At 35.5% G+C, this 19,140-nt stretch overlaps 1 protein-coding gene across 2 annotated transcripts; it reads left to right on the forward strand.

Moving 5' to 3' along the window:
* Nucleotides 1–1,228: 1,228 nt before the first annotated feature.
* trim3a (tripartite motif containing 3a) lies at nt 1,229–18,956 on the forward strand. 2 transcript variants are annotated; one of them, XM_026226751.1, is made up of 14 exons: nt 1,229–1,389; nt 9,250–9,423; nt 10,932–11,172; nt 12,385–12,536; nt 12,811–12,991; nt 13,695–14,042; nt 14,651–15,041; nt 15,408–15,511; nt 15,829–15,996; nt 16,314–16,482; nt 16,575–16,634; nt 16,859–16,929; nt 17,119–17,259; nt 17,921–18,956. In XM_026226751.1, exons 2-14 carry the CDS (start codon nt 9,278–9,280, stop codon nt 18,071–18,073), a joined length of 2,325 nt encoding a protein of 774 aa, XP_026082536.1. In that variant the 5' UTR covers nt 1,229–1,389; nt 9,250–9,277; the 3' UTR covers nt 18,074–18,956. The 2 variants fall into 2 exon arrangements, with proteins under 2 accessions (XP_026082536.1, XP_026082537.1); XM_026226752.1 differs by lacking the exon at nt 1,229–1,389 and adding an exon at nt 7,646–7,860.
* Nucleotides 18,957–19,140: the final 184 nt, after the last annotated feature.

The raw sequence follows: 19,140 nt of genomic DNA on the forward strand, positions 1-19,140 counted from the left end.
GATCAGTAAAACTTGTAATGTTTTTTAAAGAAGTCTCTTATGCTGACCAAGGCTGCATTTATTTGGTCAAAAAAATAAAAAAATAATAATCTTCCAAAATGTTTCTATTTTAATATACTTTAAAATATAGTTTATTTCTGTGATGCAAAGCTGAATTTCCATCAGCCATTAGTCCAGTGGTAACAATTTAACACATCCTTGCTGAAGAAAAGTTTTACTAAAATAAAAAATAATATTAACATTTTCCGAACTTTTGAACTGTAGTGTATATTGTTAGAAAATAATTATATTTTAAATAAATGCTCTTCTTTTTAACATTTTTCATTAATCAAATAATCCTGAAAATAAATAAATGAATAAATAAATAAATAAATAAAAGAAGCAGCACAATAGTTTCCAGCACTGATGATTTCTGAACGATCGTGTGACACTAAAGGCTGGAGTAATGATGCTGAAATTCAGCTTTGCATCACAGGAATAAAGTAGATTTGGATGTATATTAAAATAGAAAAATGTTTTTTTTTTTTTACATCAAAACAATATTTCAAAATGTAAATTTTTTCCTGTATTTTTAAAATCAAATAAATGCAGCCTTATATATATATATATATATATATATATATATATATATATATATATATATATATATATATATATATATATATATATATATATATATATATATATATATATATATATATCGGGTTACAGTCACTGATCTATACATATATAAGTAAGTATATATATATATATATATATATATATATATATATATATATATATATATAAGTTCTATATTATAGATCAGTGGTTACAGTACATCACAGTGTCCTTTGGTTCGCGCGGGGACAAACCGCTGTTTTTAAATGACTCTTTCCAGAATTAATCGTTCTGTAATGTATAAACAAAATTCGATAGTAGATTTATAGGCGCATTTTTTTACGAACGGGATGTGTGATTGATACATTGTTTACTCATACAAGTGTTTACCGTTGTATCATTCAGAAAGTGAACAAAACAGTTTAAAAAAAATCTCAGATTCAAAAGATTCAATTAACTGAGATGAACAAAAAGCCCCACAACCAGTGAATCGCCTCTTTTCAGATATACGTTTTAAATAATTACATATTCCAAAATACTAACTCTTATTGGCTATCGTAGCTCCTCCTATTCCGGTACTAGCCAATGAATGAACATCTTTTGCATTCGCGCACGCCCACAATCTCAGTTCACTGTCCCCTCCTTACCGTCTCTCCCATTCGGGAAAGGACTGCAGTTTTTCATGAAAAAAAAACGTAAAAACTGGATTATTTATCGGACATTGACAATGAAAAACGCTTTCTTCACTTATTCATGCTGACTCTTCTGTAAATCCGGCCAATAATTCACGTGAGTGCACTAGTTTCTTACCGTCGCCTCTCCCCAAATTAGGCTCATTTTGTCATTGCGGCGAATGCGTTGATACACAATGTTTAATAATTCATTGACATTTGTACAGGAGACAGGCATCTCCGTGGCTTGACGGGTGAAATCAGCCCCTGTTCTTTGTAAACGTTGACCACGTTTTTTACAGTGTTCCAATGTCCACCATCTCCGATGATGTGAGGAAGTCTTAAAATATCTGCAGGATGTAGATTCCCCCTGTATGTCATGGGGCTGTGCTTTGGGTCGACGAGTTTGACAATATCTGTGATTTTCTTCATCTTCCATTGTTTCACTCAGCATGCAGAATGAACGTCATGCCATCACATATTATATGCACTTGATATAGGATAGCTGTTAGTGTCTTTAGACTGTGACCACTCATGCATAGATATCTTTTGTCTCTTGGAATAGCCTACATCTTGTAAAGTTCATATAAGGCCTGATGATGAATCATCTAAATTAGTTGATTTGTTTGACTTGTTTGATGCATATTGTTAATGACACTGAACGTCTGTAGGAGAGATAAACAACATTTTTTTTGATAGGCCTACTGATTATTTTAGCTTTAAGTAGTAGTAGTAGTAGTAGCAGCAGCCCTTTATTTAAGTGGCCCATAACCAAATCTTGTTTTTAATTACGATCTATTTCTGATTTTTGATACAGTGGAAACCAAAATGATCACTTGACAACAGCAAAAACACATTTGTAGGGAGTGTAGTTAGCTTAATGAACTGATTTGTAGACCATATACTGAAAGACAGACTACACAATCATCAGGCAAGTGTGACATTGAATGGATTTGCCATAAAAAAAAAGTCCCAAGGAGCTAGTACTAGTTTAATGTTAAACCACATGAAGAGACTTCATAACCCCTTTTCCATTACACCTGTTTTGTGTCCTCTTTTGCCACCAGAAACACCTATAAAGTTGGAATATGCTAAAATAGAGTAGAGACATAGTCTTAGTAAAGTTTCACAGGGCCTCAATATAGCAGCTGTTGCCCGCTTTGGCACAGAACATGCTCAGCTGTTTCTTCCACAGGGTCTTCATCTGTTTGAGAAGAAGGATGAAAGTGTAGCCTTCACATCAGCAGTTCTACATTTCCCCCATAGCTACAGATATGCATTGCATAACTGCATTATCACTACATGTAGAAATGTTTTGCTGCAGTGGTGTGTGGTGGAATCTGTTTTAGCTCCGAGGATGTTAATGCATATTCAGTGACCTTTTGTTGTTTGCTTCATAAATGAGGCTGAATTCTGAGCCTAACTGGTTGGATAGTGAGATGCTGCGCTATAACTAGACTTATACCCCATATGTGTGATGAAGATAACATGTTACTGGTGTTGAATGTGATGATTGCAACAAAATGAAACCAGCTGCTGTTGATGGTGCATTTTATCCAACAAGGAGAATAGCTGTGGAGAAGTCAATATTCTGCATGTTATGTCATGTTAAGTGTCTGTGCAGGGTTTGGTGGAGGTTTGTGCTGGACAGATGCTGTATTTTGATGTTTAGCAAAGCAGACAGACTGACAACAGCCTGTTCCTGGTGAATCGATGTGCGAGAATCACGTCTTCGTGAGAGTGACAGTTTACTCTGCAGTCCTGCCATTGAGTTGACAGACAGGGGGCTGGGCGGCGCCCATTGGTCTGGAATATTTTGACCTTGCAGAAAGGTGTTGTTTGTGTATTTCTGTGTGTGTGTGTGTGTGTGCATGCAGAAGAATTTAACTTGTTACACATCAGTGCATTCATGCATCACAATGAATGCAATCATGCTGACAAGATTTTACTGTTAAGCTTCAAATGTGTCTTCATAAATGTAAGTGTAATTGTAAAAAATACGTAATTTATTCAAAAACTGCATTATTTTATTTGCGCAAACTGTTGTTGTTGTTTTAAACAAAGAAATTACAAACTTATTTGAAGTTTAAATATCAGTAAACAAAGATTTTAAAAAAATACATTTGTCACATTTAATGAATTATGCAGTATCAGATTATAAATAGGCAATTTAGTTGAAAAGTGTAAATCTCAGTAATACCATCATGCATGCATATTGCATCATGCAATATGACCATTCAAAATTCAGTATTTAAAATTCAGATCATAATTTTTTAACACTATAATACTACAGGTTGACATATCTTGACATGGCACATTTTCCTCTATTTGTTTTCATGCACAGAGCTGTTTCGTTATGCTATTGTAGGTAAGAGCAGATGTCCAGGTGACTACAGCACATTGCTGGTGGACAGTAACACAAGTTCATATAGCGTGGCTAATGTCTCCTTTGGAAAATGTGGTATAAGTTGTACTGCAGCAATTTGCCACTGCATCATACGTCATTTACCAAAAGACAAATGGCTTCATTTTCATCCTTCTGCTTGTTACAGTGTACTAATGAGTCAATATAGTGTTGAATAATCGTTGGGTAAAAGGATATGGACTAACTGATTGGAATTAATGGACAGATTCATCCATCTGGTTTTAAAGATGCAGGGAGCTGTGCGGCGCAGCAGACAAGGCTTTCATTAGACTGAACAAGAGCCAAGCATCTCCCAGTGGACCTGGCATCTGGGCTGCCGCAGCAGGACAGACTTGCCTTTATGCCTCATAACAGCTCTGTTTGGTTATTCAGGATCGGATGTGATAAGAAATTCATGTACGGTCTCATTTGTGATGATATCTAGTCTTGGTTAGGTGTGGATGAAGATCATGGTTATTGTTATCAACCTCCTCTCTTCCAACATTGACCGAATGACTGTTAGTTCATCTGATGGTAGAACCAAAAGAGTGATATTATTTTCAGAATAGGTCACTTGACATTTATGTGACTGTTTATTGTGACACTGATTAGAAGTGGATTGCGTTGACTCTCACACATCCAATAATGCTCTTGTATTCATCTACTTTCAAACCATCTTTTTACTGATAGAAGGATATTTCTTTTGCAAGACATTAGTTTAATTTTAGGCATATTTACTCTTTTGTCATGGCAAAAGAATCATTCTGAAGAATCAGAATCTTCACACATACATGACAGATTATACCGTCCGTCTTTCAAGCTCCAAAAAGGACAACAACAACAAAAAAAGTCAGTTTTTACTGATGAACTTAACTGGACTGAATTGGATTAAATGATTCATTGATGGGCTGGGACTGGGCTGCATTTTCCAAAAGCATTGTAAGCCTAAATAGATTGCAAACACCATTGGCGCCAATGGGTTCAATTATCTACTTAGGGTCATGATGCTTTTGGGAAACAGAGCTCTTTATGGTTCTTGATTTCAAATCACTGACTTAATGGTCCGATTGATTTATGAATCAATCTTTCAGTCCAATTTGTGAACTGAATTAACAATTAACTGAAAAGAACCAACTCAAGAAAAAATGTTTTTGCAAATGGAACTAATCTGGTTCTTGTGTTGAATTCAACAACTTAACATCAAGCAGTTCTTAAATCATCATGACTTAAAAAGATTTGAAATATGTAGCGGATGAGTCATTTAGACTATTTATGCTGTTTTTTCCTTATTAGTGATCGAGAGATGCTCGCATCATGAACTGTGTAGGGACAAAAAATGTTTAAAGATTATTTAAACATCCTCCATTCATTGTACACTGCTGCTCTATATAAGTATTTATCTATCCCTTTAAGCAGTGGAATTACAAACGCAAATATTAAACACAGCACCTTGAACTTTGACCTTACAGATTTATAGACCGAACAATAACACTAAGACCATTGCTCAAAGTGCATAATCCAACTATGAAATAAATCGTGCAATAGTCAGTCAGTGTCTGCGAGCTATATTAAAAGCAGTCTTTTGTATTTGTTCATTATTCATAGACAGGCCGGATGTGGATACAGCATCAGGAAATAAGTCTTTTATTCCAACCTGTCTGGCCCATGTCTGCAGGTTAAACATCGCATATAGGGATAAAGAAACACAGACGCATCACTTTGTTAGTGCTCTGTGACTCATGGCTGTAAATACCACTTACGCAACTCAGCATGCAAGAACAGTCTAGTTATATGTCTGTCCAACTGCTTCCTTGTGGTCTGTAGATTTCATAGATTTCTAAAAAGTTTGAGCATGCAGACATCTGTACTAAAACCTCACTCTGGCGACATTTACAAGACGCTGTTTCACTAATGTGTATTAATTCAAAGAAAGAGATTTTTATGGAAATGATGCCGTCTCGGACTCTCTGCTCAGCTCTATTGTCCTAAACAGGCAGCTTATTATTTTGGTGAGCTGTAGGTGCAGGGGGCCGGCGTTCTCTCTCCCAGGCAGATTAGACCCAAACTGATTTTTTTTCTGAATGTAAGCTTCTGTTACAATCTGATTAAATGCCATCCTTACTGAAAAGGTCTTAGAATGGGTTCATTAAGCTCATGGCCACAAGTTTTTTATTTCATGTATTATTCAACATTACCTTAATATCGCATATGCTTAACATTGCATATTGCATTGTGACAACTTACCCCACACAGTGTGACAATATTACCTTTGAAAACACAAAACTTGATCACTAGCTAAAATGTCCCAACTTTCCCTTTTAAGCTTGAGTCTGAAAAAAAAGCTCTAAACTAAATGTAATGTTAACAGTCCTATTTTGGCAATTTTTTACAGGACAGACTCAGGCCAAATCTTTTGAAATTTCTACTCTGCTTTAGAGTTAGCATGAGAATCTAGAGAACATGGAAATAGAGGGAAGGACAGCTAGACGTGGTCAAAGAAAGAGGGAAAGGCTGTGTGATGTCAGCGTTGAGCTGTGGGTGGGATAGCGAGGGGGGCTGCGCTGGTGTTTCTTGGTAACAGGGCTTGGCTTGAGCACGCAGGAAACCAAACAATGAGCTCTGCTTGAGAAAATCCACAACCCTGTCTTTTGTGTTTTTCACAACCACGGATAATCTTTCGAATGTTTTGTGTGTGTATACATAGGAATTAACGCCCATGTAGTAACAAACAGTGGGGCCAATTAACTATATTGCATATTGCCCAACAGCTTATTTTGGTATCAGCATCATCCAGAAAACAATGCTGGTTGATCAGCTAAATATTAAGATGTTTCTTATTTCAGTTTACCAATTCAACAACTGTTTTATAAGAAAACCTACAATATTCTAAGAAGCGTTTTGTTTAATTTAATAATTCTGGCTTGGAAAATGCATGTAAATTAATAAAATGCCAAGCTTTACAATACTTTTATTGGGCAGAAATTGTGAGTAAAATATATATTTAAAATCCTTATCCAGCATATCAACAACTTTAAAAGTAATTGGGCCTTTGAATATTTTTGTGGACAGTCGGGAGGCCTGTGATCACATTTTTTGACTGTAGCGCTCACATCATATTTTGGAATGCCACATGCATGACATGGCTTCTAAATACATGGTGCTTGAAAGAAAACACATCATAGCACATTTTTCAAAGCAGAAATGTGTTCCATGTGAACGGCCCTCACATTCACCTAATGAAGTTCAAAGAATAGAGAAGAGCCAAATCTAGATTTAAGTTGTCAAACATTTTATTATTATTTGAAGTGTTGTTGGTGCTGGTGTCTATATCGTACACTCTCAAAAAAAATCTACAGAAGCTGTGACTCGGGCGGTACCTTTTCAAAAGGCACAACTTTGTACCTAAATAGTCCATATTGGTACTTTAAAGGTACAAATTAGTACCTAAAGTGTGCAATTTACTACCTAAAAGGTACAAAAGTGAAAAGGTACCACCCCAGTGACTTCTGTTCCTTTCTGTTCATTATTTTCTGAGAATGTAGTGCGTGATGCTGTACAGTCAAAACAAAGTAGGCCAAATGCAAGAGGTCCGCTGCTTTTTTTGATATCCGTTGGCCGTTGCCTGATTTGCATAATTCCTTTAGTGAATTTGGTTTTTGAATACAAAGCAGCGGCAGGCTTGCTGAAATAAACAATGATATCAGCAGGTGAAATTTATTGTTAGTAATATTTCCCTAGGGTTTTCCCTCTGCTGTAATAATAAGGACAGCTGCCTTTTTGGAAAGGGAGAGACAAATCTTCTCCTTTTTCTATTCATCCCAGCAACCAGCAATAACTAGTTAATCTCTCTCTCTCTCTCTCTCTCTCTCTCTCTCTCTCTCGCTCTCTCTCTATCTCACTGTAAACACGTAGGAAGGAACTGGGAGGAGTTTTAGGAAGTGCCATTTAAAGACTTCCTTATTTCCCTTCCTCTTGTGAAGAGACAGAAATGAAAGGTGCAGCGCTCAGATAAATAATATTGCAAATGTGTTTTTTATGAAAGTCTGAGTAAACAGCTTTAGGGAGCGTAAAGAGAACCGAATATGAGAGAATGAAGCGCCGCAGCTCAGGGCGACTGCAATCAGCTGCTTTTCTACAAGCTGGAAATGAAAGATTACTCGAAGTACAGAACATCTGACGTTACAGGTTAGTCTTGAGGGAATTGGGAGGCTTCTTATCTCAGGATTTGAGAGATGAGTTTGCAGTTTACCTGTCTTCTCGCAGCAGCTATGTTCATTTTACACAAATTCTATAATAATTATTAAAAACCTTTGAAATAAATGATGCTTGAATAATAATAAAAAAACAAAACATTTGTTTCTGAATTGTCAGAGTACACATACAGTCTAGCCTAGCTGAAAATGTTACAAAATAAATAACGTCATATTCATAAGATAAAATAAAATGAAATATAAAACAAACAATATTTTTGATAGCCTAAGTACACAAACGAGTGAAAATGAAGTGTTATCTGTTGTCCATCAGCCCACTTGACGTTTCATTTACAGTATCGTTACAGTTACAGTGTTTCTCCAGCTGTTCGTGCTTGCTGTCTAAGAGGAAGTTCCTCACATGTGGCTTCTGTTGCAACATGGAATATAAAAGTCATACTTTCAGTAAACAAAATCAGACGTGGGTCGAAATCACGGCAGACGAGGAAGCACATGGACACTGAAACAGCAAACAAAACCATGTGCTCAAACAAACTCATTCACACAGACAGACACATGACTCTCAGAGACTGTTATGTTTTGGGTGTCATGGGATTTCACATCCCATTTGTTTGTGGAAGATAAACTGATGTATGCACATTCATTGATATTGAACAATAACATGTTGTTGATGGGGTTAAGCTGTTCAGTCTGAGCAGACAGATGTTCACATGGATATAGTTGATGGCTAAAGCTGTTTTCTATTTTAATATATTATTAAAATGTAATTCTGTGATGCAAATCTGAATTTATCACATGATCCTTCATAAATCATTCTAAAACGCTGATTTGATGATTATTATAAATTTTTATAACATTTGTGCAACTTAATTAAAATTTTTAATTAACTTAATTAAAATTTCTTTGATCAATAGAAAATTCTAAATACCATCATTAATCAGATATATTTTGTAACATTATACATGTCTTTACTTAAGATCAATTTAATGCATTGTTGCTATATACAGTTATGATTAATTATTTGGAATGTATAAAGAAATGTTGCAACATTTCAAATGCTTGTTTTTTTATTTTACCCTCGTCCTGGTCTTTCAACATGTGATCAAAAATCAATGTAGATATTACTTGAATATTTTGACTGTGCATCATTTCTAATCAAACCGTGCATTGTCAAATCAAAATTGTGCAAAAAATGCAATGAAACAAATTAAAATAATAAATTACAACAACAACAACAATAAAAAGTGGGGAAATATTGTTTCTCTGTATTTAGTGGTCATATATACATACATGGGATTGTAAGATGAAATAGACCTACAGCTGTATTCAAAGATTAACCGTTCTGTCTGTCTCTCTCTTATAGTCTGAGAGGCCTCGGGCTCTTCATTTGAATGCCTCTCACGATGGCTAAGCGGGAAAGCGGCAGCACCAGCCCGGTGGTGCGACAAATAGACAAGCAGTTCCTGATGTGCAGCATCTGTCTGGAGCACTACCACAATCCCAAAGTCCTGCCCTGTCTGCACACCTTCTGCGAAAGGTATCTCAATAGAAAGTCATTGCACATGAATGAACAGATTATTACAGTCGCACAGTCATAGCCTGAATGCTGCTTTCACAGTATGCTAAAGACAGTCTGTGTTCACCGGTGTGGAAGAAATCAGAGAAATGCTGGCCAAAACACTGCCGATTTGGGGTGGGTCTGTCTGGAAGATCTCAGCAGTCTGGTTGTCTTGAAGATTAAGAATTGGTCATGTTAAGCCACCTTTATTTGTATGGCGTTTTATACAATACTGATTGTGTCAAAGCAGCTTTACACTACAGTGTCAGTAATGCAAGAGACAATAACAGAGTCATTTTTCCAGCTAAAGTCAGTAATAATCCAACATGGTTTTCTGTTCACTCGCTCACATATGAAACATTTGAAGCTGTTTAGTCCCCATCCAAATGCCATTTTAGGTCTTTTTCTGTAGTCATGTATAAAATAATATTTTGAATGATTTTAAATGTGTAATAATGATTTTATATGTAAAACTTCTAAATGTTACTAATTAAAAATAAATAAATCATAATTATTATATTAAATTAAATTAAGAAATTAAATGACATTAAATTTAATTAAAGTGTTTTTTTTTCTGAAATTGCCAGAGTACATACGCTAATACTGCCATATTACAATAATATTTAGAATAATTAAAAAATATATAATAACAATATTAATTAAATAAAAAAATATTATTCAATAATACCAAATCAATTTTATATATATATATATATATATGTAAACAGATTAGCCACATTGAGAGAATATTAACGTAATTATTATTTAAAAAACAATATAATATTGGTTAAATTTCAAATATACGTTATTTTTTTTTTGTTAATTCAATAATAATTAAATAAAGAAAACAAACAAACTCTATTACTGAATTGTCAGAGTACACATTCAACCTGAATGTAATTTTTTTTTTTTTTTTTATATCCCGGCTTCCTCCCATTAGCCTTTCATTTCCATAAGTTCAACATTCAACACTCTCACCACTTGGTCTGCTTTGTTGTGAACCCCACGATCCTCTGTGTAGGTCTGCTGCTCAGCTCCTATAGAGAATAAATTGCAAAGCCCCACTGAGCTCCAACGCACCAGTGAACATGTACAGTTTGACTTAAAGCTATTCTAGGACTGGCAAAGCAATAGCACAGATACTAGAATTCAATTAAGAATGGCTGACATATAACCGCCCAGTAAGGCAAAAACAGAGAGGAGATGACCATATTCCGTCTGCCGTCACTGGCCTGGAATGTGAGCCTCAGTTTTTTTCTGCTTCTGTCAACAAATCATATGTCCTCACATGACAGTTATTTGCTCTCATTTCTGTTACTTTCTATCATCCTGTCAAAATATTTACCACTACAGTTTAATGAGACTGAAAAATGGAACACAGACAGACCAGTAGATAGATTGATCACGTCTTGAAATACGCCTGGTGCATTTACAATCTGTTTGACCTTAGAGGGAAGTCACTTGTTTTTACACCCTTTCCATCACAGATGCCTCCAGAACTACATCCCCCCGCAGTCCTTGACCCTGTCCTGCCCAGTGTGCAGACAGACCTCCATCCTGCCTGAAAAGGGTGTTGCAGCACTGCAGAACAATTTCTTCATAACTAATCTGATGGAGGTGTTGCAGAGGGAGCAGGACTGCACCCGTCCCGAGGCCTCTAGTGGGCTGGAGTCGGCCAGTGCTGCTACATATGCCCCGCCCCTCTCCTGCCCCAACCACGAGGGCAAGGTAAGCTTGTACAGATGAGAATAGAGCAGTGGCCTCCCAATGAAATAGGAGTTAGGATAGTTCACCCAAAAAATTTAAATTACTCACCCTAATGTTATTCCAAACCTGTAAGATCTTCGCTCATCTGCAGAACAAAAAATTACGATATTTTTGATGAAATCATGTGATGTGATGTGATGTCACATGTACTATTTAAACAATGTTCTCTTACTACATTTCTGGGCCTTGAATGTGGTTGTTCCCTTGCTGTCTATGCAGGGTCAAAAAGCTCTCGGATTTCATCAAAAAAATCTTAATTTATGTTACAAAGATGAACGAAGGTCTCATGGGTTCAGAACGACATGAGGGTGAGTAATGTTTGGGTGAACTATCCATTTAACTGGCGATAGGAAAAGTATACACTTTTGAACAAATGGTATTTGCAAATTTCAAGTCAGAGATATTATAATTTGTAGTTATGTGCAAATTAATAACCCCAGCAATTTCTTTACCAGCAGTGGTATTTTAGCATTATTTATATATTATTATAGTATTCATTCAAATTTTGAATTAGCTTTCATTTTTATATTTTCAGTTTTCTTTTCATTTTGGTTTAAGTTTAGCTTCGATATTTATTTCAGTTGTATCAGTTGTAAAGGGCAGTTGTAAATCAGTTTTCATTTGATTAATTTCACTTAGTTGCCGAGGCTTTTTAAGTTTAAGTTATTGATCTAATATTAGTCATTTTATTTTATTTTACCTTTATTTTATTTTCCCAAACCAATTTTTTATATCTTTAGATAACAATAACAAACACTAGTTATTTATCAGTGGAAATATTTATATTTTTAATTAACTTTTATTTTCTTTTTTATGTTTTCATTTTTATTTTTTAGCAATTAAGTGTTTTTTTTTTTTTTACATTTTAATTTTTTTTCCATGTTTTCTATTTGTTTAGTAATTTTGCTTTTGTAATTTTTTATTAGTTTTTGTTTTTAATGTATTTCTGTTTAGTAAATTTAATACTTAATCTTAAAATCTTAATCTTCAATTTTTCGTCTAATACATTTATTTCAGTTTTATTTTCAATAAAAATACAATTTACAGCAGCAACACTTCCTGCGAAAGTATTTACTTATTTATTTTTTCAGCTATTTGCAGATAGATTTGGGAGCTTGATCATGAAATGACGGTGTGTGCAGCATTTCAGTTAGTTGTTGGCGCCCTCTGCAGGTGATGGAGTTTTACTGCGAGTCTTGTGAAACGGCCATGTGTTTGGAATGCACAGAAGGAGAGCACAGAGAACACGTGACCGTTCCACTGCGGGATGTTCTGGAGCAACACAAAGCCGCGCTGAAGAACCAGCTGGATGTTATTCGCAACAGGTTCATGAAGCCAAAAATAACACTAACCTCACTGTTCATCTGAGCCAGTATTTGCAGCTCATTTTAACCCATTCTTTATACTGTTCTCTGAATCTTTTTTAAGATAAGTTAAAATAAAAAAGAATACTACAATAAAATTAAATCTTACAATTTAGATTTTCCTTCTTTTTGAACATCATTTATGTAGTTACTGCTGTGTTTGCAAAGCTCAGCTGCTTGAGTCCCATCATGACCTCCTTACAGAAGGTTTGACTGAACGTTCTTTAATCCACAGGCTTCCTCAGCTGACTGCAGCTATAGAGCTGGTGAATGAGATCTCCAAGCAGCTCACAGACAGGAAGAATGAGGCAGTGACGGAGATCAGCAATACATTTGAGGAACTGGAGAAAGCACTGCATCAGCGCAAGACTGCCCTCATCACTGACCTGGAGAACATCTGCAGCACCAAGCAGAAGGTGTAAATCTTACTCCTTAAAGGCATAGTTCACTCAGGAATAAATATTCACAGGGTACAGAAAATATCACGTTTTGTTGCCCTGCAGACTGAAATGAAGACGAACACAGTTTTAGTTTTATCCAGCTGTATTTACTCAGTGCAGCTTATATAACACCATCATGTTGGGAAAAATAAAGTTATAAAAAACTGAATTTATATGTATTAAAATAATTTAATAATTAAAAAAAAAATATACATTTATTATTTACAAATTATTTATTATTTAAATGTTTTTTTTTTTTTTTTAAATGTGATCAATTTTACATGTCTGATATCTAAAATTATATATTTATGCAATACAATAAAATTAATTTTCATTTTAGTTTTTTATTTTATTTTATTATTTTATATGCATAGGAAAACATCAAGCAAATTTAGTGTATTTATTAATATTTCAAATTAGCTTTTATTTTTATATTTTCAATTTGATGTAAGTTATAGTAATTTTGTTACATTTTACATTACAGTTTTATTAATTAAGTAATTTTACTAAATCATGTATATATATATTTTTTTTTTCAGTTAGTTGTCAAAGCAACCTTTCTTTATATATTATTTATTTATTACTTTTTAACGTTTAAAGCTCAGGTATTTAAAATACAATATATATAAATACAATTTATTTTACCTACTGTAATTAGAATCAACTGCGTATGTTGTAGGTTCTGCAGGCCCAACTCAATGCACTACTACAAGGGAAGGAAAACATCCAGAGCAATTGTAGCTTCACAGAGCAGGCGCTGAACCACGGCAGCCCCACTGAGGTGCTCCTGGTGCAGAAGCAGATGGGAGAGCGGATATGTGCTCTGGCCCGCCACGCCTTCCCTGAGCAGCCCCATGAGAACGGCCACCTGGTCTGTCAGGTGGAGACAGAGGGGCTGCGCCGCTCCATCCAGAACCTGGGAGTCCTGCTCACCACCAGCACCGTGGGCCACACCAGCGTGGCTACTGGAGAGGGTCTCAGACATGCTGTTGTCGGGCAAAATACCACTGTTACAGTGACCACTAAGGTCAGTGATGATGTCACTCTCGGGATTAAGTTTCAGAACTGTTGAAACTAAGCGGTTTTGTTGTTGTGTCCGCTATAAGTTGCATTGAACAAGACTATATAGTTAATTATAGTCCTAATTAGAGATGCACTGATAAAAAAATAATCAATAATAAATGAATAATTATTTTAATAAATTCAGACAATAAAGGATAAAACTATTATATAACATAAAAAAACTTTTATATGTTAATTAAAATATCTTTCTATTCATTTATTTATTATAGAATTTACAATACATTTTTCTAACCTACTATTTTAAATTTTATTTTTAAAAAACTAATATATAATGTTGTAGATTTGATAAAAAACATTTATGCATTTAGCAGACGCTTTTATCCAATGCGACTTACAGTGCATTCAGGCTATCAATTTTTACCTATCATGTGATCCTGGGGAATCAACCCCCCAACCTTGCGCTTGATATCGCAATGCTCTACCAATTGAGCTACAGGAACACCATTGTTCCCTTATTAAGCAAGATAAAAAACACATGATGTTTTCAGACCTTGTAATAAATGCTGTAGGTTTATTAGGTGTGTAACTTAAGTCTCTAACTGCTTCCTCTAGGACAAAGACGGTGAGCTAGTAAAGACGGGAAATGCTGCACTGAGGGCTCAGATCAGCGGTGCAGATGGAACCGTCACCGAAACGGACATAACAGACAACAAGAACGGCACTTATGAGATTGGCTACACTCTCCGCTCTGAGGGCGAGTTCTCCTTCTCCATCCTCCTCTACGGGCAGCCTGTAAGGGGCAGTCCCTTCCGCCTGCGGGCTGTCAAACCCTGCGACGCCCCGCAGTCGCCCGATGATGTGAAGAGACGTGTGAAGTCACCCGGAGGAGGTGGAGGGGGTGGAGGACATGTGCGCCAGAAGGCGGTCCGCAGACCCTCAAGCATGTACAGTACAACGAAGAAGAAGGAGAATCCCATAGAGGATGAACTCATCTACAGAGTGGGTCAGTGAAGACTACATTTTCAGATACAGTTCAGATTTTCCTAAAAGTATTTTAAAATTACGGTCTGTAATTTACTTGATGGTTTAAATTACATTGATTTTATAACATAAAAAAGATATATTTCCTTAATCTTCAAGATTTACAACTTATATTTAGCATAAAGTATGTTTTAATTATTGATTAATAATTTAGATTTTTCTCATATGAGATTTCAGGCTATGGAAAAGTCATGGAAACTTCAATGTCACTGGAATTATTCATTTTAATAGTGCAATAAAGTTGAGTTATAAGGATGAAAAGGTCATGTCTGCATTCTGCTTTACTGTTGTCCTGGGTCATGATGTGACGTCTTATTTGATGTGACAGGGACGAGGGGTCGCGAGCGGGGGGAGTTCTCCAACCTGCAGGGCATCTCTACCACCAGCAACGGGCGAATCGTGGTCGCTGACAGCAACAACCAGTGCATTCAAGTAATACTAAGTATCCTGATGGGCGGCTGTTAACAAGTAAATATGGAGCGCATTAGGGCTGGGCGATATATCTAAAGATATGATCATGCGCATCTAGTCAGTAAATCTGGTTCCGTGATTACTGCTAAATCGCCATCACCTGCTTTTAAATGGAGAGGCATTTAATAGACAGAGCCGTAGATCAGTGACGAACTACGCAATATCGCGAAACCAGATTGACTGACTAGATGCGCATGATCATATCATTAGATATATCGCCCAGCCCTAGACCGCATGACCAGAATCACTTATATCTACTGCATTCTGTGATCTTCTAGGTGTTCTCCAATGACGGTCAATTCAAACTGAAGTTCGGGGTCAGAGGTCGCTCCCCTGGTCAGCTCCAGCGCCCCACGGGCATTGCAGTGGACATGAATGGTGACATTATTGTGGCCGACTATGACAACAAATGGCTCAGTATTTTCTCTCCAGACGGCAAGTTTAAGGTAAGTTACATCTTATTTATAATAGTAAAAAAAATAATAATAATAATAAATAAATTAGCATTTGTGATGGGGAAAATGGTTTAAAAAAAAGATTATTATGATTTTATTGGTAAATATTATTAATAGTAAAATATTAATACTACAGTATGCATATAATATAAATATTACATTTAAAAAATCTATTATATTAAAACTAGTGTAAGATGTATCATTCAGCCTTTAATAATTTATGTTGCTTGTATTACTCCATAAATGTCTGCTACTTTGATTTGATGAATTAGTGATGTGTGAATGTGTTTGTCTTGGTTTTCTGACAGAATAAAATCGGTGCAGGTCGGCTGATGGGTCCTAAAGGAGTGGCCTTGGACAAGAATGGTCATATTATCACAGCAGACAACAAGGCCTGCTGTGTCTTCATTTTCCAGTCCAATGGCAAGCTGGTGACCAAATTTGGTGCCAAAGGAACATCAGAGAGGCAATTTACAGGTAATATCTCTTATTTTGTCTTCTGATACACTGGTCTTCAACATTGAACCAGATCACATTTTGATCAGATGCCACTTTTTCTCTCTCTTCAGACAAAAGCACTCCGAATACACCGACGGAGCCAAAGCAGAGTAAATCCGGCCCTGCCTTCAGTGAGTTTTTTTCTTTTCTTTTTTTCTTGCATTTGGATAGTTATTATTTATTATTGAATGAGTTCATCTAAAAATGAAATGAAAATTCTTTTTTGTATGTAGGTAGAGGTTGCATTAATCAAGTGTTCTCTGTGTTGCTGGATATTTCCTTAGAGAGAGAGAGCAACCATTACATTCTCAACGTGCTGTTTTGTTTCTGTCTTTCTCCTTCTATGACCATAAAGGTCCTCATTTTGTGGCCATAAACAACAAGAATGAAATTGTTGTGACAGACTTCCACAATCATTCTGTGAAGGTACGCTGAGCTCTTCTCTTTTTCTGTGTAAATTGTTCCACATGCCATAACATATTAACATCAAACACTAACCATCTGTTGTCTGTTTTTATTGGGTTCTGCCTCTAATTGATGTCACTTTAATTTAACTTTTGCTTTTTTTAAAATCTGATTTAATTTGGATTGTTTTGGATTTATGGCTTCTTGCAGGTTTACAATGCTGATGGCGAGTTCCTGTTTAAATTCGGGTCACATGGTGAAGGGAACGGCCAGTTCAACGCTCCCACTGGTGTGGCTGTAGATGGCAATGGGAATATAATTGTTGCAGACTGGGGTAACAGTAGGATACAGGTTAGCTCTGGAATGTTCTGGTTTCATATTAAATGTGATTGTATTATAGTTTTATAGTTTGGGCAAAGTCCTTGGTTTTATTTTTTTTAAATGTATTTTTTACCTTAATAACATTCCAAATTATGTGGAAACTTTACAGTTTTTACACATGATTTCTCTAAGATTCTTCTTTTTTTTTTGTGCAGCTACCTTTCTGTGGTATTTCTTAATTTCATTTCATTTTTTACCATAATTTTATATTTAATAAAAAAACAATCTTTCACTTTTCGATTTTTTTTCGCAATTACTTTCAGCCACCTAGCCCTATTTTATTTTATCTTTTTTTATTTTTATTTAATCTTTATTCTTTATATTTATTTATTTATTTATTTAAAATAAATTTACTTTTTGTGACTTGTTTGCAATTACCTTTTTTTCCATTATATTTTGCAATGTAATTATATTTTTGTAATAAGTTTTGTAAATACATTTTAACCTGTATAGCACTATATTAATTCTATATTTTGTTTATATACTTTCAACAATTTCAGATTTTTGTACTTTTTTTTTTTTAATGAAAAAAAATGCATTTCAAAAACCACTTTATGGACATTCATTAAAAATGCTAATAGTAATTAATTAGTAAAAGTAAGTTTATTGTCTATTATCTTTTGTTGTTTAGGTGTTCGACAGTGCTGGCTCTTTTCTGTCATACATCAACACGACGGCGGATCCTCTGTACGGTCCGCAGGGTCTGGCTCTCACGTCAGATGGCCATGTGGCCGTGGCAGACTCTGGAAACCACTGCTTCAAAGTCTACCGATACCTGCAGTAAACACTGTAAGGGTTCAATCTACTGCAAGCTCCAACAGTCTTTTTTGGCATTTCATGTTTTCCTTTGCACAAGTCTCTGCACACAAAATTCCAGCCATTTGACTATTGCTGATGTGAACAAGCCCAGGGCTTAATGAATGTTGCATTCCTATTTGATGAATTTGCATTGATTTGTGTTAACAGTCACTTCCTAAATGAATGTATACTGAACCCAAGCAAATAACACAGTCGCTGTTAATATAAAAGTGACCGAGGGCAGCTATCTGCATGCTTTTACAAAAGTCTTTCTTGCAAACCTTAAATGCTGCTTGAGAAAAACCCCTCCGTTAAATTGCAGGGAACAAAATGGTGATCGCTAAATGTTTTCTGGACAAATCATTACTGCAACAGCTTAAGATTGACCTGCGGATGGCGCTATCTTACATCAAACTGGCCTTTTGTGCATTGACTAGCTGTACATGTGTAGGCATTTGTATCATATGGTGTAAATCTGATTTGCTGTAGTATGGTTTAGAGATCCACTCTCTCTAGTGTGCTAAAGCTCAATATTAAGGTAGTCCAGCTCTCAGTGTGCTTTAGTAAAATTGCTTGTAGGTTCGTTGTGCCTCTGATTTTAAAGCTACGCCTATACGTCACACGGGCTTTCTACATATCACCGAACACAACAGCACAATTGACACGTCGCATGCGTTTTATTCACGTAAAAAGGTTCTAAAGCAAGTTTATTTATTTTGTAAACAATGGTTGATAATGTTATTTTTCTAAGTTGACGTGTTTTGTTTAACTGCAGTTCAATGCCTTCGGTGGTTTACACAAGGTGTGCAAAGCTAGCGTGTTGTAGAGTACAACGGAGTTTGTTTTTCTTAGTTTATTTTTATGCACATGAAAGTCATATCAGTAAAAGGAACGTGGATCCGTCGTATCAAGACGCCGAAGATATGAACTTTAAAAAATAAGGGAATATGAAGTCACATTTGAAGTTGTTCGGAAAATTCTGAAAAAGAACAATTTGCAGGGTATTTGCCATAGTTTACCATTATTACTGAGCATTTACTACTGTTTTTTATT

The sequence above is a fragment of the Carassius auratus genome, chromosome 40, assembly GCF_003368295.1.
Source record: "Carassius auratus strain Wakin chromosome 40, ASM336829v1, whole genome shotgun sequence".
Classification (NCBI taxonomy): domain Eukaryota; kingdom Metazoa; phylum Chordata; class Actinopteri; order Cypriniformes; family Cyprinidae; genus Carassius; species Carassius auratus.

Bases quoted from the DNA above. Each gene is read 5' to 3' on its own strand.
- trim3a (XM_026226751.1), top strand. From the start codon at position 9,278: ATGCCTCTCACGATGGCTAAGCGGGAAAGCGGCAGCACCAGCCCGGTG. The intron at 11,173-12,384 runs GTAAGCTTGTAC...CGCCCTCTGCAG, and splicing joins GCCCCAACCACGAGGGCAAG to GTGATGGAGTTTTACTGCGA. The intron at 12,992-13,694 runs GTGTAAATCTTA...CGTATGTTGTAG, and splicing joins TCTGCAGCACCAAGCAGAAG to GTTCTGCAGGCCCAACTCAA.